Source organism: Palaemon carinicauda, chromosome 1 (genome assembly GCF_036898095.1).
Source record: "Palaemon carinicauda isolate YSFRI2023 chromosome 1, ASM3689809v2, whole genome shotgun sequence".
In the NCBI taxonomy this organism is placed as follows: Eukaryota; Metazoa; Arthropoda; class Malacostraca; order Decapoda; family Palaemonidae; genus Palaemon; species Palaemon carinicauda.
This window is the reverse complement of record NC_090725.1, coordinates 249670356-249697305: the sequence shown is the minus strand read 5'-3', so window position 1 is coordinate 249697305 and position 26950 is coordinate 249670356. Positions and strand designations below refer to the sequence as shown.

At 39.9% G+C, this 26950-nt stretch overlaps 3 protein-coding genes across 3 annotated transcripts in view; 1 reads left to right on the top strand and 2 right to left on the bottom strand.

The window, feature by feature from the left end:
• The window catches only part of LOC137655018 (nuclear speckle splicing regulatory protein 1-like), a 52446-nt gene extending 46549 nt beyond the window's left edge, over positions 1-5897 (top strand). The window contains exon 5 of the mRNA XM_068388924.1: positions 4764-5897. Coding sequence (XP_068245025.1) covers positions 4764-5635 — 872 coding nt within the window. The 3' untranslated portion in view covers positions 5636-5897. The remainder of the gene's footprint in view (positions 1-4763) is intronic.
• Positions 5898-13410: 7513 nt separating this feature from the next.
• On the bottom strand, positions 13411-14043 carry LOC137638788 (uncharacterized). Its single transcript, XM_068371159.1, has one exon. The coding sequence runs from the start codon at positions 14041-14043 to the stop codon at positions 13411-13413; it is 633 nt and encodes a 210-aa protein (XP_068227260.1).
• A 3034-nt stretch (positions 14044-17077) lies between these two features.
• LOC137638777 (galactoside alpha-(1,2)-fucosyltransferase 2-like) overlaps positions 17078-26950 on the bottom strand; it is a 60607-nt gene continuing 50734 nt past the window's right edge. Inside the window, exons 8-9 of the mRNA XM_068371148.1 lie at positions 26217-26373; positions 17078-18175 (exon numbers count right to left, since the gene is read on the bottom strand). Coding sequence (XP_068227249.1) covers positions 17967-18175; positions 26217-26373 — 366 coding nt within the window. The 3' untranslated portion in view covers positions 17078-17966. The remainder of the gene's footprint in view (positions 18176-26216; positions 26374-26950) is intronic.

Sequence of the window (26950 nt, the reverse complement as noted above, 5' to 3'; positions counted from 1 at the left end):
GGCCCTTGGAACATGCTTGGTAGTCTGCAGAGGTATCATGAGGAATGAACCACTATTATTATTATTATTATTATTATTATTAAATGTAAATGCTAAGCTACAACCCTAGTTAGAAAAGCAGGATGCTATAAGCCCAGGGGCCCCAACCGGGAAAATAGCCCAGTGAGGAAAGGAAATAAAGAAAAAGAAAATATTTTAAGTATAGTAACAACATTAAAATAAATATTTCCTATAAAAACTATAAAAACTTTAACAAAACAAGAGGAAGAGAAACTAGATAGAATTGTGGCCGAGTGTACCCTCTACTACCCAAAGGGATCACCTGTAACTTTGGGTCAGGTGAGCGAGCGCAAGGTCCACATGAGAGGAAAATTTCCTTCTATCAACAGGGAAGACGAGACCCTTTGCTTATCTGAATCTAAGGTGCAGTGCGTATAACAGGGACGCACGCCAAAGAAGATCGCAACAATTGAGGAAGCATGTGTGGTTCTCATGCAGGAGTGAGCACTGCAGGTTCGCATACACTGGAAACCTTTATTACAGGGGTGAGAGTTTGTTCAGGTCTAGTGTACGCTATCTGCTCATAAGAGTAGGCTGATAATGTAATGCGTGAACGAGCACGAGCCAAGGGGCCCGAGTAATGAGCATTCGCTATCCCCTACCTCATATGAGGAGACCCTAAGCTGTACCTGGCATGCACGCAAGGCCATACAAGCCCCTCACAGGCAAAGCGTAAGGATTCTTATATTGAATCTGTAGAGGTTGAACTTCAGGAGAGGGCAACGAGATGCGCTTGCACCTGTTCCTGCCGTCATTCACCACAGGGTCGACTCAAGAGGGAATCAGGGGTGCTTGCTTCCGTGTTGAGATATGTTTTGCTCAACATGCATATCGCTCCCAGCGGAAGAATGTGCCGGGGAGAATTGCCCTTACACAATCTGAAAAAATAGTTTATTAAAAGCCCCAAGTGAGGTGAGAACAACCGTTCACACCCAAGGCTGAAATCAAAGTGGTTTGTTATTGAGCAAGCAGGGGGGATGTTGCTTACCCGCTGCTAACAAGGATGTACGTACCAGTAGGATGTTTACACCTTGTTAGAAAGTTATTAATGTCCGTGTCCAAGTATACCTTGGTTTACGTCGCTTTGACTTAAGACGTTTTCGATTACATGCCGTTTGTCAAAAATAATATATACAAAAATGAAAATAAAGTTTAAGCCATTCTATTCAACTTCACATCAGTCCACCAGTAATATTCAAGTCGTAACAAGCATTAAAAATACATAAATCATGTCACTGTACAATAAATGAATAAGAGCGTATAAAATCATAATGAAATATGTACATTTAACACACACACACACACACACACACACACACACACACACACACACACTCACTCTCACTCTCACTCTCACTCTCACTCTCACTCTCTCTCTCTCTCTCTCTCTCTCTCTCTCTCTCTCTCTCTCTCTCTCTCTCTCTCTCTCCCCCCATTAAAAAGTCTGTTAAACACAACACACAAAATGAACTTTTACTTTACTTGGTTGGGCTTAAAACATGTCATTTGATTTTTGTCATCTGATCTGTAGCTTTAGTCGACAACATTCTAATGTATATTTACCGAAATATGTAAAAAAAAATCATGGTTTTCGAAGTTATCTGTACGTTGTTTAATCATTTTTGTACTTTTCTTTTATCTATAATATTCAAGGTGTGTTTTGACAACAGCAAATACTGATTATTTTTATTTGGGTTTGTTGTAGGCAATTTTCTTATCACAACAGTATCGCAATTATGCTCAAATATAATTAACAGAGTATTGTTGATATAATTTTGCTCCCTGTCATGTAATCCTTGAAGAAATAAAAAGCACAGTTTAAGGAACTCTCGTCCAGTTTCATATTAAAATGCGCATCGAGCAACAATAGCCAGAATCAGCTGTTAACGCTGACGATCCACAGCTATCTACGGATGTGCTTTAAACAAGCAAATTTAATGTAAATGGTAAATTTAACATTATTTTATTTTATGTCTTAGAGCAAGCCACAATCACAAATAAAGGGCCTGTGAAAATTGTAATTATCTACATTTACAAGTATGTATGCACATTTATTCATAAATTTATATTTTCTCTGTACTACAATAAAAACTAGAATTTATTTATTTGCAAGTTTAAAATATATTTTTATTAACTACGTGAAGCAAAGAGGGCAGCTGACCTGAGGTGGGGTCAGGGATTGGGTCAGTCATATGACGAGAATAAGAAGAAGTTTTGGAAAGAAGTGAAGAGAGTAAGGAAGGCTGGCTCAAGAATTGAAGAGACAGTGAAAGATGGAAATGGAAGGTTGTTAAAAGGAGAGGAGGCAAGGAAAAGGTGGGCGGAATATTTTGAAAGTTTACTGAATGTTGAGGATAATAGGGAGGCAGATATAATTGCTGTTGCAGGTGTTGAGGTGCCGGTGATGGGAGATGAGAATGAGAGAGATTACAATAGAGGAAGTGAAGAGAGCGCTAGATGAAACGAGAGTAGGAAAAGCATCTGGTTTGGATGGTGTGAGAGCTGAGATGTTGAAGGAAGGGGGTGTGACTGTACTTGAATGGTTGGTGAGATTGTTTAATATGTGTTTTGTGTTGTCAATGGTACCAGTAGATTGGGTTTGTGCATGTATTGTACCACTATATAAGGGTAAGGGAGATGTGCATGAGTGTTGTAATTCAAGAGGCATTAGTTTGTTGAGTGTAGTTGGAAAAGTGTATGGTAGAGTAATGATTAATAGGATTAAGGATAAAACAGAGAATGCAATCTTAGAAGTACAGGGTGGTTTTAGAAGAGGTAGGGGTTGTATGAATCAGATTTTTACAGTTAGGCAGATATGCGAGAAATATTTAGCAAAAGGTAAGGAGGTGTATGTTGCGTTTATGGATCTGGAGAAAGCGTATGATAGAGTTGATAGGGAAGCAATGTGGAATGTGATGAGGTTATATGGAGTTGGTGGAAGGTTGTTGCAAGCAGTGAAAAGTTTCTACAAAGGTAGTAAAGCATGTGTTAGAATAGGAAATGAAGTGAGTGATTGGTTTCCAGTGAGAGTGGGGCTGAGACAGGGATGTGTGATGTCGCCGTGGTTGTTTAACTTGTTTGTTGATGGAGTGGTGAGAGAGGTGAATGCTCGAGTGCTCGGGCGAGGATTAAAACTGGTAGACGAGAATGACCATGAATGGGAGGTAAATCAGTTGTTGTTTGCGGATGATACTGTACTGGTTGCAGACACAGAAGAGAAGCTTGACTGACTAGTGACAGAATTTGGAAGGGTGTGTGAGAGAAGGAAGTTGAGAGTTAATGTGGGTAAGAGTAAGGTTATCAGATGTACGAGAAGGGAAGGTGGTGCAAGGTTGAATGTCATGTTGAATAGAGAGTTACTTGAGGAGGTGGATCAGTTTAAGTACTTGGGGTCTGTTGTTGCAGCAAATGGTGGAGTGGAAGCAGATGTACGTCAGAGAGTGAATGAAGGTTGCAAAGTGTTGGGGGCAGTTAAGGGAGTAGTAAAAAATAGAGGGTTGGGCATGAATATAAAGAGAGTTCTATATGAGAAAGTGATTGTACCAACTGTGATGTATGGATCGGAGTTGTGGGGAATGAAAGTAACGGAGAGACAGAAATTGAATGTGTTTGAGATGAAGTGTCTAAGGAGTATTGCTGGTGTATCTCGAGTAGATAGGGTTAGGAACGAAGTGGTGAGGGTGAGAACGGGTGTAAGAAATGAGTTAGCAGCTAGAGTGGATATGAATGTGTTGAGGTGGTTTGGCCATGTTGAGAGAATGGAAAATGGCTGTCTGCTAAAGAGGGTGATGAATGCAAGAGTTGATGGTAGAAGTACAAGAGGAAAGTCAAGGTTTGGGTGGATGGATGGAGTGAAGAAAGCTCTGGGTGATAGGAGGATAGATGTGAGAGAGGCACGAGAGCGTGCTAGAAATAGGAATGAATGGCGAGCGATTGTGACGCAGTTCCGGTAGGCCCTGCTGCTTCCTCCGGTGCCGTAGATGACCGCGGAGGTAGCAGCAGTAGGGGATTCAGCATTATGAAGCTTCATCTGTGGTGGATAACGGGGGAGGGTGGGCTGTGGCACCCTAGCAGTACCAGCTGAACTCGCTTGAGTCCCTTGTCAGGCTGGGAGGAATGTAGAGAGTAGAGGTCCCCTTTTTGTTTTGTTTCATTTGTTGATGTCGGTTACCCCCCAAAATTGGGGAAGTGCCTTGGTATATGTATGGATTAACTATGTATTATTCAAATTGCATTTATGGATAAAATACAGAACTGGGAATGGTTATTTATGGTTTAGCCTAGTGATAAGTAAATTTTCACTAGGAAATTAGACTCCTGGAACAAATTACCGATGAAGGGTGAGGTATACCTGTATTCTAACTTCGCTGTTACCTCTTCTATGTAAAGCACAAGGGTTTGTAATATACAGGAGCAAATAGTTTTTTTTTTAATACAATTCACAAAAATTTTTTTAAGATATTTTTATTTAGTGTGGGCAATCTAATAAAAAAAAACTTCAACTCACTAGTTTGGTTTTACAGTATGATAATATAGTAATAATCTTATATAGTGTTTTCTTTGTTGGCAACAAGGAAATTTCTGATACAATCAAATCGTTCTATATACAAAAGATGGTAACTTACTGAGAATAGTGTATTTTTTAGCTAAAACTTTTAAATTTTATTATTTTTTACTTGTTAATTTTGGTTACTCTATTTCAGAGAAGATAGATGTTATGAAACACAAGAATTTTGGTGCATTTTACAACCACCTCTTCAAACAAAAAATGGGTGAATCAGAGGTGAAAAAAGAACCAGATAGTGATGGTGATGAAGATAGTAGAATGGGTATCATCAAGAAGAGAGAAGACCCAAAACGACAAAAACACTACAGAACTCAGCGAGACCTTAGTGAGTCACCAGAACGGGAAAGTAGAGGTAGACCGAAGGCTATAAAACAAGAAGTGAATTCTTCTGATTCTGATGATGAGAAGGAAGTGCAGTCATACAGAGAGAGAAGAGAGAAATATAAGTCTGGGGACAAGAGAGAAAAAGATGATAAAGGCAGAGAAAGAGGTAGGTCACAAGAGCGTGCAAGAGACAGGAACAAATCGGATGATAAAGCAAAGAATGATAGGCGTGATAAAAAATATATAAGAGATAAATCTCACGAACGAGATAGAAATAATAGAGGTAGACACAGATCTCGATCCCGAGAACACCACAGAAGAAGCAGCAGATCCAAAAGCCCTTCTAATAAAAGAGATGATCGCCGTCGCAGAGAAAGTCGATCTCGGTCACCACAAAGAAATTCAAAACCTCATGAAAAAGTAAAAATAAAAGAAGAACCAAACAAGTCTCCTGAGAGAAAAGACAAAAAGGAAAAGAGAGATGAAAACTCTAAACAAGAGAGGGATGATGACTTTGCACATAGAGCAAATGTAAAAGTTAAGAAAGAGAGTGAATTAGAAGATAAAGAAAAAAGAATGGAGAGAATCAGAAAGTTATTCACAAAACGAACTGTTGGAGAAAAGTTTGATCAAGCTCTACAAAGATTTTACATAAGAAAAGCAGAACGAGAAGCAAATGGTTAGGTTGAAGTCTTAATAATCTTATTTCTGGAGATATTCCCAGTGGTTAACCTTCAGGAAAGCCGTACCATACAGTGGACAAATTATGCAAATTTTTGGACCAGTAAAACAGATTATATTTCTTCTTTCCTCAAGACTGCTATTTTTGTATTCTATCATCATGGTTTAAAATTCTGAAACTTGTTTATCATGAAAAATCTGTCTCTTATTTGTATCCTTATATAGGAATGTTTGGAAATAAGATTTTTACTGCAATTGAACATGAGACATAGTTTTATTTTTATCACAACAAAGATTTTGTATAATTTCAAAGGTATAATAACTATATCTTTAGTCATTTTAATTTAGAAAAAAGTCAGAACTCTATTGTAATTTAAATCTAAAATTACCCATGATTAAGGTTCATGTACATAAGAAATTTGACAGAAAAACTGATGATACCACAATTACATTTCTTTGTTCCAGTACTATTTACAAACCTTATGCTCTTTACGTAGAAGAATTATTTCGGCAATAACTGAAACTAGTTGTTATAACTTTGGCGAGGTGTAACAAGCCTCCGCTAATTAGCGCGGGTAAACCAACCACCCCGCTTACACCAGCACTACTAAACAACTGTCATTTTTTATTTTAGCTCGTTAGAGTTAAGACATACTCTTGCTTTCCCATCAAAACCTTTCAACTGGTTTACAATTAAAAGGAACTGACTTAAAGTTTAAAAAATCCTTTTCCTTTTCAGATTATGACTTGGACTTCTTTTAGGTGTGGATGGATTCCGTTGCTTCCCTTAACGAAGGAACGGCGGCCACCTCCAGTGGAAGTTTCTTCCGTTCCCTACCTTCTTTGGGGCTTTCAGGTCTCCCCGCTAAGGAATGGTTTCCGAGGGTGTTACAGTTTACTGCAGCACTCTCTGCTTCTACTCACTTTCGTTCCTGCAACTCTGGCGTTGGAACAAGAGCAGTGGCAGATTGGTTCCCTTTGGGGTTTTCAGTCTGGGGGGGAGGGGGGAATCTCTTTGGGGTGAACACAGAAACGAGCCTCAGCTTGTTTCACAGGCAGCTCTTGATGCTGACCTTCAACTTGAACACAGCTTTTTGATGGGAAACAGAAAATGCTGCCTTGAGGTCTGCCTCCAGGTATTGGACAACTTCCACTTCCTAGGGAGTTAACCTCCACCATGTTTTGGGCAACTTTCCCTTCCAAGGGAGAGTTAATCTCCACCAGGTGTTGGGCAACTTTCCCTTCTGAGGGAAATTTACCTTCCACCAGCCATTGTCCGGCAATCTTTTCACTTGCTGGGGGAATTACAAAACAGGTTGGTCAACTTTCTCGCCCGCAGGAGACTGCCTTCGCCTGTGTGGTTTCCCCACCGGGGTTTCCTCTGGTGGGAACTGGATTCGTTCATACCTTGCTCTTGCTCTTCGGAGCTTGATGACGAAGGAGTTAGGTGACTGCTCGCAGTTCCAGCTCATTGCCGTCATACCCTCAGGGTACAAAACAAGTCTCATGAGCAATTTCCCTTTGGGGGTTCTTTGCCACAGATGGTGATACCTGCCGACTGCTTGCGGTCGCTATCTCTCCCATCGACGAGTCTCGTAGTTTATAACTTTGTGGTTATTGCCAACATCGAGCATGTTGGACACAACAAATCTCATGGAGCTTTGTTGTGCTCTCATGGTTTCAACCTATTACAAGGGAGAAACTGCTCGTAGACTATAACTCTTCAGGGTTATTACCTACATCGTGCCTGTGGGTCACAACAAAGCTCATGGGGCTTTGTGAGTCCAGGCCTCTCTAAACATGCGCCTTATGGTTTCAACTTCTTACGAGGAAGTACAGTGATGCCTCTAGATACAAAAGTTTCTGTATAGGAAATATTCATGAAAAGAAACAAGATGCTAACATTTTTTCGCCTCATAATACGAAAAAAATTTTGCATGCGAAACAAGATTCGCCTGGCGCCGAGAATACTTCTAAAATTCGCGCGCCACCAAACTGTAATCTTGCCACCATCATCCTTCTCTCTCATTGATGGTCTCTGTACCATGATCAATTAGGACATTTTTAAGTTAAAATCACAAGGAATAGTACTGTATTGTGTGTATGCACATACACACAATGCTACTATGCATATCAAAACATTAGCGATATATTTTTCTTTTATTCTAGTAAATAAATATCAATCTTGGCATTTTTTCCTTTTAATGTCACGATTAATTTATTTAATATTTTATGGCAAAAACATTATTAAATTAAATAACACAAGAGCAGAACTGTATTGTATGTACAAACGCACAATGCTACTACGCATATCAAACACATTAACGATACTTTTTTTTTTACAGTATTTCGGTATATAAATACCAGATCATAACATATTTTTCCTTTTAATGCCATGGTGATTTATTTACAATTTTATATAATTGTATACCTTTTTAAATAAAAAAAAAAAGTGATCAGAATTGTATTATATGTACAAACGAACAATGTTCCTATGCATATCAAACGCATTAGCGATATATTTTTCTTTCATTTCAATAAATAAATAACAGATAGTAAAAATTTTTCTTTTAATGTCGTGATTATTTATTTACAATTAATTCTATATCAATAAGTACGTTTTTAAATTAAAAACACAATGAACAGTACTGTATTGCATGTACTCGTGCGCACAATGCTACTACGCATATCAAAACATTAGCGATATACTGCACAGTATTTTTATTTCAATTTGGTACACAAATAACAGTTAAGAAAACTATTGACTGAACAACTGAAATTTATTCATTCTACTAGGTTATTTATGTATGTATCACACATGAATATTAATAGTATTATAATAAATTGGTTATTGTTAAAAAATGTTTATGCATGATAGACAGCATACCTTTCTATAGAAAGGGTAACTATAATAATAGTACACTTCATACAGTACTGCATTTTTTGTTTATGTACAGTACTGTACTGTAAGTATTGTATTATTTTCCATTTATTATTGCATTATTTTTAATAAATACTTCATTTACAGGCATTAACAGTTAGGTTAGGTATATTGAATGATTCAAATGTATTTGACAATTTCACTGAGGTTATAGCTTTTTTTGTAGGGCTTAGAATGAATTTGGTGATTTACATGTAAAACATGATTCATCATACAAAATAATCATGACACAAAAGCCACTCCGGAACCAATTAATTTCCTATCTAGAGGCATTACTGTAACTGCTCGTAGGTTATACAGTAACTTTTCAGAGTTATTGCCTACATAGTGCCTATTGGGTACAACATAGCTTTGGAGCTCTGTGAGGCCAAGCCTTTTGGGACCTGTGCCTCATGATTTCAACCTTACAAGGGAGAAACTGTTGTTGTCTTGAGTGCAGCACAAGCATTTTTTGTTCCCTTCCAAAGGGATGACATGTTACTTGCCAAACCCGTGTGGGGGTTAGGATGAGCATGAGTACTTCTCAAAGAACTTAGTTTCGTAGAGAAGTGTTACCACGAAGTATTGTGCACCCATCCACTGAGCTGTAGCGAGGTGGATGGGGCAAGTTCTTCTGCCCTGACAAACATCTGCGACCTCATTATTACTCACATTACCTGTACCCATTCTTACAGGTAAGAGTCAACTCTCTTCTCGTCAGTGTTTGCCAGTGCTCGCCAGCGTTTGCTGATGCCCAGCAGAGCACGCCAGCGTTCACTAGTGCTTGCCAGCATTTGCTAGTGCCTGGCAACGTTTGCCGACACTTGATAGCATTTGCTGGTGTTTGCCAATGTTCGCTGACAAGCCTAGACAAACCTGCCTACTGTTTGTATTCTTTGCATACTGGACCAACAAACACTTACATGCGAGACTACGCTTCTCCATGGGAGGAGAGCCCACCTGACACTAAGCATAACAAAGTGTGCAGGTAAACTCCCTTCCCTGAGGAGGTTTACGTAACTACAGGCGTTCGCTAACACCCCATAAGAGGCTGAAACAAACTTCTTTAGTTGTGCATGCACGCTCACCAAGACAAAACCCTCAGGGTTACGGCCGTAAATACGACTTAATGCCAATCACTTGAGCCTGCTGCGTGCCATCATTTTACCCCCCGGGGCACAACGAGTCTCGTTAGATTCCGAGTTTCGTGAAACGTAATCCTTTGGGATAACTTTCTCAGGCTTGTTTTTCTTACAGAATGGAGAGCTTTTTGGAGCACTCACAAAACGGGCTAGTGAGAAATACCCTTGCAAGGTTATGCTTCGCAAGCCTCTTGACCCGAGAGAATAGTGTCAGATTCTGCTTACGTTCATGAACAAAAGCAAGCAAGTATTCACTTACGGTGACACTTGTCCTGCCCGCAAGACAGGCAACAACCACTTGATACCGATATAGGTTTGATCACTGTGCTAACTGCATGTACTTTTCGTGGTTGCACATATGCTCACGAACATGTTAACAATGCTACAGCTAGTCGACAATTATTTTCTATGGGCAATAATTTTGCAGTTCGTTACACATATATTATTCCAGCAAGTGGGCTCGAACACTACCCAGCGGCAAAGAAGTTACGTTTGCAAGCAACCGTATGGGGCCAAGCGATCTACAGTATTACTGCCGACAATGGCAATTCGCTTTGCGAGTTGCATGCGTTATTCTCACGGGCGGATGCACAACTGTGAGAGATAACAAGGACTATGTATCATCATACAATTAGAACCCCTCTAATAAATCATTAGGTTCGACAGTTGAATTCCTTACAGGAAGTCAGGTTTTGCATTACCCTCTTCTTTCCCATAACCTGACATACGTAGTCTATTCACAAGTAGATTCTTCCTACATTCCAGGCAGTTCCTTTCTGACATTTGGATCGGCCATCTTAGTTCTGTATTAAAAATATTTAAGACTCCAAAATTGTTCTCTGGGAGGGAACATTCGGAATGTATGCCAGTTTTACTGATCGGACATTCGGAATGTATGCCAGTTTTACTGATCGGAACAAATACATACAAAACGTATTCGTCGTTTCTAAGGGATCTCAGTCATAGGAAGAAGGTGGTCTCAGTTGCTAACGTTGATCAATGTTCCACAATCGAGTTCTGGACACAATGAATCATTCGGGCTGCGCCCGTATATACGTCCTGCCTCGACAGTCTGTGTTACTGGTTTGTAGCTGGATTTATGCATACAATTACCTGTGTAACAAAGGATTGAAGATATGTCTCAATCTTGCCTTTCGGAAGTAGTTGTGTGTGATCGGTTGTTAGCGACCAGTCTCTTGCTCAACAGAGATTACTAAGGAGATTTGATGTAATTCTATCTTCCTCTACAGAGTACTGGCTACTCTGGTATTCCCGATCCGTAAGTATACTTACATAACCAACTCCAATTGGACCGAAGTGGACGACAGGATTTCCCCCCCTTACAGAGCACGACTCAACAGCAATCTCTTGGTCCCTCAGAAGTAACCGATGAGAACTGACATTTCGCTTGAGAGTCAAGGTTCCTTGCTCCTTTCAATTGAACTTGCCAACCCTTCAGGATGGAGCAACAGACACAACCCTGGGAGGGGTTGGCTACCTTATTGGGTAGTTGGCTGACCAAGTAGCACAGAGCCCATCCCAGTTTCCAGTAAGTTGGAAGGGAAGACTATTTCCTTGTGGATAGGTTGCTGGTATAGCCCGTCTCCCTCAGCCTTACTTGTCTTGCACGAGGGAATGCCTCCTGTAGGAGAGCATAATGCTACCCAGCAGCTATTTTAAATGAAGTAGGGAAATAATCAGTACCTTCATCCAGGAGGAAATGGAAAAAAGATTGCCAAACTACTGGTGAATAAAAATTTTCAACTAGTAAAGAAAACACATAAAGATGCCGTTGTCTGGTTTCAGTTCTAGTTTCATCAGGATAGATGTTCACCAGAACTTCAGCCATGCAAGCACAACCTACCCCAGAAGTAGCCTCCCCAATAAACAGCTTAAATTCACTGTCCCAGGCTGGGATCAATCTGCTGCCATGCGAACGCTAGGCGATCACGTTACCACTGTACTAGCCACGAAACTTAAGCTATGGTTTCTACTTCTCTGTGCAGAAGAAATGTGCACCGATATACAAACAAATTTTGAAAAGCTGTGACTAGAATGTAAAAATTCACAGTCGGAAATCTGTACGAAAATTTGGGTTATAAATGAAAAGGGGATAGAAAAATGCAGTGTAGTTTTCAGCACCTAGAAAGCAGACATCTCAAAGTTGTGGATAGTTGGACATGTGATGAAAATGGACGAGGAACAGTTAGAAAAGTATTACAGTATACTGTATATAAAATGAATTGAATATCAAATTTAGGCCTTAAGCCAAGCACAGAAGTAGCAGGATGAAGACCTATAAGAAAGACCCTAAAATCATGGAAAAATTATCTATCGATACCAAAGCTTGAAGACGGGCAAAAACTCATTTCCCATCGAGCTCCATATATAGGAAAAATTTCAAAAAGATATTTATGAAGGTGATACAAGCATTCAAACTGGTGTTGACTACAATTTTTCATAATTAGTGTACCTTTCCTTCAGTCTTGAATACTTGCTCATAATTGCCTTTGGTGATTCGCAGTAGTAACAGTGACATCAACTGTATTTTACATAGATTCTAGCTATCTATCACTCAAATATCTTGATCATGGATATTCATGAGATGGCTGCAGAAAAGGTGGCCCTTTTTTGTGATTTGTGTGAGAAGTAGGATGATGACCCGGGATAACTTCAAGGGTAGTAACACATGGAATTAGTTCATAGTGTCACTACTGTGGTCAATGCTGGTGGTGTTTTTTAAGCTTGTTGAGCTGCCTTATTCTCCAGCTGCATTGTGCTTATTGAAGGAGGTCATTTGAAGTAATTTTCAAGAGCAAAGTAATTCTTGATTAAAGTTTTCACTACTGGCAATATCTTCAAAATTCCTAGTGAGCTACTTGATAATCTTTCAGTGGTCATACTACAGTATATCTATTATGAGGAGTTGTCTGCAGGTGCTTCTTCTACTATGCTTTAATCATGGCTTTGGTAACAAATGGAGCAGCAGGCTTGACAATTAGGTTGTTTGTTGATTTAATTAGACTTCACAGGTAAATTAATGGGGGAAAACCTCGCTTTTTTCTAAGAGAGCAAATCATTTACATTTATAGAAGTAAATTAAAAGAGAAAGATCAGATACAATCAAGGGTGAGTAAAATAAGGTAGTAAACAATGGAGAGAGAGAGATGCATACTACTTGCTGCCAAGTAACTGTCGTCGGCATGTACTCGTATCCGAATATCATAGTTTTCAGTCCCAATAGCAGGTTGAATAGAGGAGAGGGTCATAGTAGGTTAATTATTGTTAGGGTGGTGAGCCTTTTTATGACTCGTAAGAACAATTTGTGCCCTGAATAATCGAGGGCATTGATCACACTGAATCATGGAAGGTGGTTGTGGTTGATTTTCTCTTTCTGGGCATTGCTGTCATTTTGCTAACAGGTTGGGTCTCCTATTCTCCTCAAAGAGATCCGTGCCCACTTTAACTTTGCTTCACTCATTCCTGTTACTTGTTGAAGCTTTGAAGATCTTGGGGTCTATGTTAGCTTCCTTGAGGGATTTCTTGAGTTGGTCTTTAAATCAAAGCATAGGGTGGCATCTAGAGCGATAGCCTGTATTTAACTCAACTAAGAGCATTTTTTTGGTAGTCTTGTGTCCTCCATGCGCATCACGTGGCCAGACCATCTTAGGCAGTGTTCCATGATCATGGCCTCAATGTTGGTGACGTTGGCTCTTTCAAGGACTGCTGTATTGGACACAGCCATTCCATTTGATTTTCATTATTGCTCTCAGTTTTTTCTGGTGGAATTGTTCAAGTTTTTTGAGGTCCCTACTATAATGAGTCCAAGTCTCACATGCATATAACAGGGTAGATACTATAATGCTGTTATATACATCACCTTTGTAATAGGGGGTTAGGTCTTTGTTCATGAACACCCAGGTAGATAGTCTCCCATATGCAGTGTGGGCAGCTTGTAACCTGTTTTCAATCTCTTTGGAGGTGTTCTGGGTGGTAAGGATACTTCTCAGGTATGGGAAGTGTTTGATGCATTCAATGGTGGTTCCATCCATGGTGATGTTAGTTACTGGTGGATTTTTCCCAGGCCTTGGCTGGGCTAGTATCTTAGTTTTGGCCTTGTTAACGGTTAGGCTAAAAAACGTGGAGGCAGCATGGAAATTATCCACCGATTCTTTGAGTTCTGCTTGGGTGGGGGCTACGGCAACGTTGTCATCTGCATACTGTAGTTCTGTCACATTGACAGTGTTGGTGTTGCGCTGGGATTTGAGTCTGGCCAATTTGAAAATTCCTCTATCTAATCTGTATTTTATCTCAACCCCTGGGTTGTTGTGGGTTACTTCATATAGCATGGCAGCTAAGTAAAAAGAGAAAAGGGTCAGCGCCAACACATCCTTGTTTTAGTCCACAAGAGATTGGGAAGGGGGCTGATAGGTTGCTTTGATGGATTTCATTAGCTGTCATCCATCATGTAGGACTCAGATCATGTCAACAAAAGTCTCAGGGATTCCGAAGCGCTTGAGGACAGACCACATGGCTGTTCTTGGTACGCTGTTGTATGCTTTTTCGAGGTAGTAGAAAATTAGGAATGTGAGATTTTGCTGTTCTTTTGATTTTTCCTGTAGTTGGCGAGCACAGAAAATCATGTCTATGGTTCCTCTAAATGGGCGGAAACCAAACTGGGATTCTGGCATGATAGTATCAGCTTCATTTTGTAATCTATTTAGTATGATCCTTGCCAAGACCTTCCCTGCAATTGATAGCAAGGATATCCCTCTATAATTTCCACAATCTCTTCTATCTCCAAACACTGGGAGCCTGTTTTTCCTCCCATATTTTTAGTATGAAGGAGTGAAGACGTGTCTTTAGGACTAAACCGCTGTGGCTAAGGAATTCAGTGGGAATGTTGTCTGGTCCTGCGGCCTTCCCTTGGCACATTTGTTTTCAAGCTGCATCAAATTCTTGAAATGTAGGTGGTAGTTACATCCAAAATTGGGGTGGATGTTGTGGCACATTTCGGAGGAAGTCTTGTTGGGCTGATGAGTTCCTCTTCAGGAGGGTGTTGAAATGTTCAACCCACAGTTCTGGATCTCTTTATCTTCCGTGAGCATAGTGTTGTTTGCTGCCAAGAGTGTGCTTTGGTCCAAAAATTTTCTTTGTGCTGGCAAAGAAGCTTTTAAGGTCCCTACTGTCGGCATAGCCTTGTAGGTCTTGAGCCATTTGCTGCCACCATTCATTTTGTATTTCTCGAAGCCTGGCTTTACACTGTGGCTTTACTTGTGCACGGTTAGGGTACTGGTCGAGGGCTATTCGAGCTTTCCATTTGGCGGTAATGAGGGACTTAACATCATTGTCGTTGTTGTCAAACCAGCCCTGGTGCTGTTTGCTCTGGTGGCCGATTATGGTTCTTGCAGCTTCATTGATGGCATCTTGTAAGTTAGTCCACTCAGCGTCGATTGAAGGTTCTCTGGATGGTAGGTTCTGATGGATTGCTGCTTGGAAAGCTTGAGGTATATCAGGATCTTTTAATTAACCAGTGTCGTATCTTCTTCTGGCTTCGTTTTGTTGGTGATACGTGGCTTCCTTTTGATGGTAAGTTTTAATTTTGTGATAAGCCGCCGGTGGTCCGTCCAGCATCATCGGCTCCAAGCATGCTTCTTGTGATCAAAACCTCATTTTTGAGTTGTTCTCTGACAATGACATAATCTAAGATATGCCAGTGTTTTGATCTAGGATGTTTCCAGGTAGTCTTAAATTGATTTGGAAGTCTGAACTACCCATTAGTGATCAACAGTTCCTGTTCAGCACAAAGGCAAAATAGGAGTTCATTATCACTGCAGTTTCGCACGCCTTGCCTGCTGATTATGTTGTGCCAGAGTTCATAGTCTCGCCCCACTCTGGCGTTAAAATCTCCTAAGAGAAGAAGACGATCCCAAGCTAGAATTTGGGATATGGCTGTCGTTACTTACAATAACGACATGGGAAATCAATTGTTATTGAATATCTATGTTCATATTGTATATGGAAAATGTTCTTTTATATTACATTGCGTTAAGTGGAAATGTGCAGGTTTCTGTACAAATGAAGGTTTTGTTTATATTTAATTGTAATAAGCATTGTTACCAAGGAATATTGTCTAGTGAATAGTTGTATAAGTGGTTAACAATGCGATGTAAGTTGTTTGATTGTTTCGTTCGATTTGTGTTGAATAGTTGGTTTCGTTCGTTTTGTTGTTTCTTTTGTCGTGAGCGAACGAAGCGGAAGTCGTGGCTTTGAGAGAGAGCGAACGCATTATTTTTACGACAGAGGCAGCAGAGGTAAGTAGACACAGTTGCTACCTGTCACTTCTCAACGTATGTAGTGTGGTTTTTGGAGAACTTAATCAGAGTGAGGAGGATTTCACTTTGATTAACGATGCCGTTCCTTCCCAGCATTTAATGAAGTGGATGAATTAGTCAACCGAAGTTTGGATGAGTATCTTATAATATTTAATTACCTTGAATGGGATAAATCACTAAGGATATGCATATCTGTGCGTGGGATTCCGTGACTGGGTAAAATTAAATATATATATGTGGTATCGTGGTTTACCCGTGCCTATTGTAATCCGAACTTGGCAAGAACTTCATATGAAACTAGTAAGTAATAATTGGGGGGAAAAAGCTCAATAGAATATAGTATGTCCTTTTGTCTTTGTAACACAACGCAATGAATTTCTTTATGTAGAGAAAGGGTCTTGAGTTCTCTTAAACGAATCTGGTAATTAGTAATTTCTGTAATTGACTGAAGTCATTATATGTTGTTGCTTGTTTGACCCTGATAAGTAACGATAATGGCAGTGTCAAGCTGTGGGAAGAAGGCACCTTTGACATGGTCTGCCACAACCAGTGTTGGGGCAGACACTGATACTAGCGTGATGAACGTTTTTTTCGGGAGAGGTAGTCTTAGTGAGGTGATTCTTTCATTAATTGCATGTGGTGTCAGGTTAAGGGCTTTTTACTAATTGGGTCTTAAGGGGGCCGGCTGGAATGCCAATATATGGGGGTATAGGAAGAAAAACACAAAATCCTGAAAAAATTCACTGTGCTTTGTATGGTAATGGAGAATGCGTATACAAAATATTTTGTCAAAATTCCTCTGACTTTCTTAGTTTGTATGAAAAAAATAAGATTTGTAAAAAAAAATTAAATTAAAATTTAGGCTCATTTTAACTTTTACCCGTATGATGTATACACAACAGGGAAAAAACAATACCTAGGATACAGCTGAATACAGAAAACTGATAACATCACTAGGTAACCCAGAATATATGAAATTAACAATAAATAATAAGCTAAATGTTATATATGTAGTAAAAAAATATAAGCAAAAAAATAAATATGGAAAATAAAATGTTCGAGTATAACTTAAAAGAAGGGAACTAAAACTCGAGACAAAGTCCATATTACAGAAGCAATGGCAAAACCTTTGGTTTAAGAACAATGATTATATGGTCAACATCTAGCATATCAGCTAGGACAAACCAACATTTACAACTAAGCACCACAAATACTTCAATCAGTCAGGCAAAACATAATTGGAACCTTTACAATTAGAAAATCAAATCATGCATATTAATACAAGTATAATTTTCAATAGTTATTCTCTACAAAATATACAATATGTACAATCTTAATCACTAAGTTAACCTAAAATCAAATATAAAGCAAAACTACGTATTTCTACCATTAAATATTTTCTTTCTATCGCTGATTTTTCTCTATTAAAGAAAAACTTGAAGATTAGAGGGGAAAAATACAACTTTCTACAACTATACAACAATTTAAAAACTCAAAAATAGTGTTTTTCTACATATAAAGTAACAGCTGAAGAAATATCTAGAAAATGTATCAATTACTAAACATGAAAGCTTTCTTGAATATTTACTGTATTAAAAACTTATTCCTATAGTATTTACAACAAAGAATTTTTTGGAACAACGAGCAGCACTAGCAACATATCTATTGAATGTATGAGATTTTTTAAAAGCTATTTTGTGCAACTCAAAGGTTTGTGAAAATCAAGTTGTTAACCTTGTATATTTTTTAAATAAATACCACATAAAGACGTTTGACCATTGTAGGACTGGACCTATTTTCTAAAACCTTACATAAATTCTAAAGAATACCAGACTTTGATGTTCAGGTATTGTACCTAGATATTGTATATCTATAAATACAAGAAGAACATTTGAAATGATCAAACTGGAACAGATTCTGGAAAAGATGTGCAAGGCTCATACACCAAGAGCCACCCAATTTCGGAAGCCTAGCTCTCCAAGTGTTGTTGGGTGCATGAATGGGATCTTGGAGCAGTTGCTAACTAAAGGATATACAACTTCTCCCCCTGCCAGGTATGATCCCCAGAATCCAAAAGATCCGACTGTCATGATGGAGTGGGAACATTGAGCCAAGAGTGCAAGGTCCTCCTCAGGTTGGGTCAAATCTATGGGACAAACATTTGTCAATTCTTTTCATCTTGCTGCTATGTTTCTCCATACCAATGATCAACAGTTTGCTAACATATTCAAAATCGGAGAATTCCTATGGGGCACTAATTTAGAGAGAAGAATTATGATACATTACGTAATCAGTCTGGTGAAAAAAAACTTCAGTTTTCATATATCAATAACTAAACATATCAATACTGAAGTCTGACTACATATACGGCATCTTTTTCTATGTGCCTTGTACTTATAGTAAAATTATACAGTGAAAGCATGCAATAATTTTCTCATAAATTAGTACTCCAAGGCCCATCACCATTAAATTTATGCTTCTAAGTGCTTCATACTCAATAGGAAAAATGTACTGTATGTGGAATCCAAAAATGGCAGTATTAATGGCGCCAGGCTGTACATTAACCCTAAAACAGCATGGGCTTTTGGGGTCATCATTAATTTCTTTTTGATTCGGTAATTTGGGGTAGGGGTAAACTAAAATATCAATTTCTCAGCAGCCATTTGACCCAAGACAATGATTTATCACTCAAAATTTTTGGATGTATTTGCTCTTAAAAGTGAAATACACAATATACAAATTAGTACAAAAATGTCACATATGGTCAAATCTACCGAAAGTGGGCATGGCCTTGAACTTGGCATGCCAATGCGAAAACTTCAGTTGTGCCATGGAAATGGTGGGTTTTGGCTTAATTTGCATTTATTTACAAAGAAAATTGACAGGGCTAGCTATTTCAATCATTACTATATTGAATTAAGTTGTAATCTTAGATACACAAGAGAACAAAAAACAGCGCATAAATTTTTCACCACTTTTAGGTGACACTAATTACGCAAAATTATAAACATTAAATCTATGTAATCACAACCTACATCTGTTAAAAAACAGACTTTTTTTATAATTTAGCATGTCTTGTTTATAAGAAAATATAAATTCTACAAAACAATATACAATTTATACAAATTAATTACGAAAGGGGGTCACATGGCATCCATCAAAGTGTGTTGCCCTACATGTTGATTACCAATAGGAAATGGTGTATTCCGGGTATGAGTTGATTTTTCTCCAAGAAATTGTGATTCAGACAAAGAAAGAACTACCTCTTTGGTGGAAGAGATTATAAATACTGTACATTGATCAGAAAGAGAAGGCTATTCTTCTAAAGGTACATGAAGATGGAAGGCTTTAGATATCAATCAAAAAGATTTTTTTTCATAATCAAGAGTCATCTGATTCAGTCATATGGATCCATTCGGTCGTCATTGTCATCCTCATCATTCTCTCATGACAACTCATCAATCTGGTTGGCATTCAGTTACAGCACTAATGGCATGTGTTGACTTTTAAACCTGACTATCTCCATGATTCCATCCTTCAGTTCCCATCCCCATTTTTTTGGGATTCAAGAACACATGATGAGTTTGGTAGATCTTTGTCACATAGTTAGTATCCTTAACCTTCTCCTCAAGTGCAGGATATAATGGAGGGAATTGGGTGGAATCAGCTGACAAATTTTTCAAGGGGTTCAGAGAATCTCTTGGTAAATTCTTTTTTCTGAACGTGGCATATTGAGCATCACTGACCTTTGAAATCTTTGGCTTTCCATGCATATTGCATGGAAACTTTTGTATACCCTTCATTAAATTTTCAGAGGGAACTACCAGCAGTTGTTTTCCTTAAATAGGTCTTGGTATTTTTCTGATAATTTCTCAATTTTCTCATAGAACTTCACTGTACCCTTTCTTATGAAGAAGCGGGTATAATCACTTCCTGAAAAAGTGTGTAATACAGACAAGAGTTTGGACATCTATTTCCAATTTCCCTAGTCAATTTTGAGATGTCAATGTATTTCTAGTGTTGTCTGCATCATTGCTACTATCCATATAGAGTTTTCCAGATAGCCTTTCAAGTGGCAATATAAAATGCAGAAAATATCTGTATCAATACAGTGAACAACAGCAATTAAATAATGGTCAAGGCTTGCAGCGTGCATCAAATGCAGAATCACCTTGGTATCGGCTTCCTCGTGTTCTTTCCAAGGAGTCAATACTGCTTCTGAGGACAGCCCCATTGATGGTTGTGTAATGAAAGAATTCACTTCAGCAGCAGACATATAAATCATATCCCTGGAGCACATCAGCATATTTATTCTTACTCCATTCAGTGGACAAGAATGAAAGAAGGTCAGACTTGAACTTGCTGGATGTTACAGGTTGTTTCCTATCTTATGATCTCTTCTGGTTTGCTTCTGTTATAGTTTTATCATTATGAAGCTCCTCATTCCTTTTGCACAATGGTCTTAAATGGGGGACACCTATGTGTCATAAACAGTCAACTCTTGATGCAATGCAAATGTTCTTCAATATCTATTTAGCAATTTCTCTATATGTGGTAGGCATATCCTTTAGATTTAAGGATCGGATTAAGTACATGGCCTCAACAATTTATGTATCGCACAAAAGAGGCTGTTCTGAGTTGTTCTTTGATGCAAGATAATTTGCAAGCTTTGCTTTTGTAGAGGTGTGCTTTAAGCCATCAGTTTTACCAGTACAAAGAGGAACTGGAATCTAGGGGTACGTTAGTACGTCTTTTATGTCAAGTATCATGGTAGTTGCCAGGTATACTGTACAGGTTGACCAGAGATCTCTAGCAAATTTTATCTCCTACACTTTCAAATCCTTTATGGAGACTTTAATCGAAATTCCTTCACTGGAAAAACTATCAATCTTTGTCTGGTGTATGCTCCACTCAAAGTGGGCTTGATCAGCAAAGCAACCTTCCTTGACATCATCATAGAGGGGGTGAGAAGTCTGCTGAGACTTTAGGAGGTAATCTTGGAAGACAACTTTCCAGTGGCTATATTGCCCAATGTATCAGCTTCTCCTCTAGAAAATGGATTTGATGTAGTTATTATTCCATCTATAAGCTTTTGTAGATGGATCAGCTTCTCCTCTAGGAAATGGATTTGATGTACTCATTATTCCATCTATCAGTTTTTGTAGATTATCATGATCTCTCTTTACTGTGCTTTTCCTGAGGTCTTTGCGAGTTTCTTCACTGTGGTGAATTCCTACCTTGTTGATCATATCTTCAACAATAGTAGGTCTGACTGACCTAGTTGCTGTCCACCGAATCTTTGCCTCAGTATTCTAATGGAAAGTTGTTATACCTGTAAGCTGTGATGCAGCATCAGCATTGATTTTAATCCAGTGTCTGGGTTCCTTGCAATTGAATTTTTAGTACAACTAACAGATAGAGTACCTTTGGACAAGATCTTTCGAAGGCCAGGATGAGAATTGTCTATGTACAATAAGTTCTGCATGTATTGAACCATCCATCTTGCACAGCTACATGTGTTGGTGACAAGAAGACTGAGGCAATCAAACTTAAGGCAAAAACAAATAAGTCTTAAGTCCTTGGTCCTAAAAGTATTGCTTAGTAGTAGAAATCCATCAACCAAATCCATATCTCAGAGGCAATATGTAGCAGATGCTCCTTGATGTCCATTTCTTATTTTGGCTGTGAGTTCTTCATTATTTTCAAGGAGATTGTCGATCTAGAGAAAATTTTTTATCTCATGGAGTTTTGCAGATAATGGATATGCTAACAGCTTCTATGAGAGGGCCAATTTCATCAAGAAGGCTTCTGAAGTGTATTGTTAAAAGGCCTGTACCTAGCAGAACATGAAGCCATTTACACCTAAAAAGAATCTTTTCAATGAGCCTGATGCAAGCAACTACATGTCAAGCATGATAGTGTCACTGCCACTACCCTCAAGGTAGAATCCAGTGGAGCTAAAATATGCCATCATGATCTGGCAGGCTACAAACATGATGAAAATTATATTAAAGGTTAGTGATTCAGCTCCTTGTATTTGGGAGGCAGGTTTATCAATAGCCAAATTGTATGCATCAAACTCATACTTTTCACCACACTTATGCAATTCATTGAGGGTTTATGCGACCATATCCAAAGATGTGGGAGAAAGACATGTTTTGAAGATAGCACACTATTTGAAAATGTAATGTATTCAATTTGACAAGACTGTTCCATGCTGCTCACATGGGGGTATGACTGTAAAATGATGTCAGAATCACCCATAACCCATTTGCCTCCCTCTGTACTTAGGGCCATGTTCATTTGCAGGCATTCCCGTGTGCTGAATGTAGGTCATGGCCTCCAGGGGCCGGTGCAGTGACAGGCTTTTCCCTGAGGAGAAGACGAGAGCAAAGTTTTTGTGGAAGTTGGATTGGGTAACACCTAAGTAAACTCTGGAAGGCTTTTTGCTGCTTATTTATCCTTTGGGGACATACATGTCTGTTGCTGTCACTCATGTGAATACACCCCTGAATCAGTGCCCAGGGGAGTATGCTGCAGAGGTGGAAAGTCTTCATATTTATGTCAGCGAGTTTCAAGTTCACTGAGTGGGAAATCCCGTAGCTGTCAGGCAGTTTGCTGTCAACAAGCTGACCTAAAGAAGTTGAGCCTTCTTAGGTCTTTCAGGTAGGCTCTCCATTTCCTAAGGAAATTAGTAGCTGAGGCCACTTCTCACAAGCTCCCCTGTGGTATTGCTGTGACACCAGTGGTGAAGAGCATGGTGCTTCCCCAGTGTCAGGGAGCTTGATGGTTCCCTCTTAGCACTAGAAGAAATTACGGAAGGTTCTGGTCGCTTTTAGCGTGGCAGGTAAGGTGCTGGTGTTAGGAACATGGGCATGGCTGCAAAGGTAAGTGGTACCCATGTCCCTGGGGCTCCCTAATTCCTTCTGGGTCCTGATAATCTCGACCTCTTTCCCTTTGGGAGTTGCCCTGTCTCTAGTGCTAGAGGGTCCTGAACTTTTGTCTCCCCCTCTGTGTCAGTGGTTGTGCCTTCAGCCCTGCAAGTTGAAGGGTCACAAGGCCAGTTTCCCCTCCCCTCTGTGATGGTGTGCCCCAATATCATGGCTCCTGATGGAGGCACCTGCATGGTTCTCTCCTTGGGGGAGAGTTATTGCTGATGGTTGCACAGACCTTGACTGCTCTGTCTACAGAGTTGGGAGAGAGAGCCAGGCGGAGGCAAAACTGTACATGCTATTCTTCCTCCTCCTCCTCCTCCTCCTCCTTTTCATCATTCACTTTGTCCTCCTCGGATTTTGGAAGAGGGGGAGGATAAAGAGGAGACCAAAGAGTCCAGGATGGACAGTTGTAGTTGCATGGATAGGGCTCCATGTGACACCAATCCTCTTTTGAAGGATGTGGACGGCACCTGTATGTTTCTTGGCCCTCGGTCCCATGTCATGGGCCCTGAGGACTACAGTAGCCATGGAACTGGGCCCGGGACTTAAGTACCACCCCAATGCCAGCTGGGACCCAGGGCACTGGTCCTTGGCCGTAGACCCCGGGACAATGGCTGGGACCCTAGGCTGTGGACCTTGGGACCATGGCTGGGATCAAGGGTCCTGGGGCCTCACCTTGGCCCCTGGGACCTTGCTGGGACATGCTGTCCCTCCTCCTGTCCTGAGGAAATGGAGCTAAGGCAGGGGCCTGACATTCCTCTCATGTTGTGGCCCCTGGGGCTGGGGCCGTGTCCTGACCCCAGTAATACTGCAGCTGGTAATCGATGTTCCTCTCCTGTGTCAGTGGGCTGTGTCCTTGACCCGGTGTTCTGGTCCTGTGTCATGACCCCAAGGGCAATGACCAGGACCCGGGTTTCCAAACCTAGGGAGTAACCCAGACCCTGGCTTCCTGATGGCCCAGCTACCATGGTGGCCATGACATGGACAGAAGTGTACAGCCCAGTTCACTTTCTGCTCAATGGTTGATGGTGTAGCTGTGACAATCTCCATCTCCCTTTCTTCCAAGTCTTTGGACTTAAGCGCTTCCTTCTGCCATCAAGCCCTCGAATGGTTAGATAGGATAGTACATGCATGCTTTGGTTGGCCAAGAATATGTGGCAGAGTGCTTGTTCTCCATGCCATCGGTTGTTGCTGTGTCTCTATCCCAACCCTCAGGAGGAGAAGTACCTGTGTGTATCCCATTACTATTGAGTCACGTGACAGTTCTCCTCCCGGTGCAGCTGGCCTGTCTGGACGGGACCTTCGTCGTCTCCTATTACATTTCAGGTTCTGTCCATAGCACAGAAATGTCTGAATTGTGAGGGGGAAAGGAGAGTCTCAAGAGCTTGATGCCTCATCTTTGGCCTTAGCGATGGATGAAGTTTCTCATGGACACAATGTCTCAGGACTTCGAACTGTGATTCGGAGCCCGCTGGACCAGACTAACCTGAGTTAGAGTTTTGTAGTGAAACCCTTTTTGGAGTTGCCATGAGCAGATCTCGTGGGCCTGGGCCAAGTTCGAGTGGATGTTCAGATCTGCAGGTCTGAGAATTCACTTGGACCCAGCAGATCAGGTGGGATCCATCCAACCACACCCTCTAGGCAGCAACCCTGGAGGTTCGCCATTGGCCTCTCTCCATGATGTTCCTGCTTGTTCTGAGTTCAGGAGCAGTTATGTACTTCACAAACTAGTTGATGTTGTTAGCCCTGAACACTTTAAAGAAATACAGGAGCCTTGTTCTTTTGGGCAGGAAGATGGTGGCCTTCCTTGCCCATCATAAGGCAATTTCCCCAGAGGTAGCTCCACCGTTGCTGAACTCGTCAGTGTGGGGTGCAGAGTCGCTCCTGCCAGAGATTCAAGTAAGGACTCCCTCATCCACCGCATGGTCTCCTTCAAGGGGCCTGACCCTTTGAAGGGGACAGTAGCCAAAACTTCGGGGCCGACCAAGCCCAAAGCACTGGGGATAAGGAAAGGACCCTGTGCCCTTCCTGAAATCCCTGCCCACAACTTACACACTTCGCTGAAAGAGCCTATACATTCACGGCCTTTTCAATTTTCCTAATGGGTCATCCAACATCTACAAAAGCTCTGGCCTTGTGGGCAGAGAAGGAAGGGATGTTGGAGAAAAGCATGCTTGAAGTCTTTTATGATGAGTCTCCAGGCTTTTACAGTGGGCTCTTCCTGGTGGAGAAGGCAACTGGGGAGCTGGAAACCAATCGTCAACTTTTTCACTCTGAACTAGTTTGTTTTTTTAAACAAAGTTCAGGATGGAAACAGTACGGCTTGCGCTGTTTTTCTGTCTGAGAGGGAGACTTCATGCTTTTGGTAGACTCCAGTTTTGATCGGATACATGTATACATGTACAACTCAGATCCTATCTGTCTTTCATCCATATGAAAGGCGAATAAAGGGTGGCAATGGTCTTTGTTTAGCTTCTCAATAGACTCAATAGATAGTGTTGATCATTTCCAGGGAAGAATTTGAACCTTCCACCTTGAGTTACAGGGTACTTCCAACCCATCAAGCAGTGAGTCTCCCTTATTAAAGGACGAGGGTTTGTATGTTGCTTAGGAACAAATCAATTTTTCAATTAATTTGTATTCTTTCCCAGCCATGCAAACCTGAGTCCTATAATCCAACTTCCCTCCTCAACCCACCCTCTCAGTCCTGGGTCAAAGGTCAAAAGTGAAGGCTCTCTAACTAGAGAAGGGGACGGGGCTCCTTGCCCTACACCTTCAACAGTTGGATAACTGCTTGTTATCCAATTTTATTGACTGATTCCAGCTTGCGCCAAAGCAATCTCCCTAATTAAAGGACTCAGGTTTATATGGCTCTAGGAAAAACACAAATTACTTTTGAAATTTTGTTAATATTTTGAGTGGTAAATTCTTGTCTTGGGTCATATGGTTGTCAAGATATTGACATTTATGTTTCCCCTACCTCAATTTTCTATAAAAGAAAATTGGAAATGAAAAAACATATCATTTCAGGGTGAATGTACAGAATGGTGTAATCAAGACTGCCTTTTTGGGGGGGATTCTACATACAATTTCCTTTATAAACACCCTATAAGAATGGAGCACTTAAAAATATAAAACGGTGCTGGTTTTTGGTCTATACTTAGTAACTACATAATAATGACACAGTGAGCTGTCCCACAAACTTTACTTCTATCTACTCTATACATTTACTAAAAATAAAGCAATACCAACCTGACAATATAACATCTTTGGTTTCATTAAAATGTTGTTCAGCATGCACTCTGTCATCAGTACAGACCACAAACACTGGATTTGCAATGATAGAACGATAATAATTTAGAGCTTCTGTGTAAAATTGTGGTCCAGGGATTTTGCAGTGAAAGAATTTCTGTCAAAATAAAGGGTCATGTTAGTCTATTGTTGTCAATCCCAAGAAGTATCTGCATAACTAATAATATCTTAACTTTATTCTTAAAAGTTATAAACTCATAAAAGCAATTAATAAATTGATTAATATTATCAACAAAATACAAAAAAGCAACGAAACTGAATAATTCAAAGTTGAACCAAAAGTTTTTTTTTTTATGCAGAAATTCTTCAAGTACTCAACGAAACTGAATAATTCAAAGTTGGACCAAAAGTTTTTTTTTTTTTAATGCAGAAATTATTCAAGCACAAATAAATATTTTCAAGTCAATTTTCTAATGGTAAAATATCAGCTAATTAATTTATGTGAAATATAAGCCTTTATCCTTTATTTCTAGTGGTTGATTGTTACTTTGGTAGGCAAAACCTTGGTCTTGCTATGACTGGCATGGGTGATGTTTAACCTCTGTTGTAAAGCATGTAATCCCTCTTAGGTTAAAACCTTTTTTTTTTAATCCTTAGCTTCTTAGCTGTCCAATCAAGAGATCTGGAATATGCATAATTCTTGGCCTCTCCCTATGTTATATTGATAACTCAAA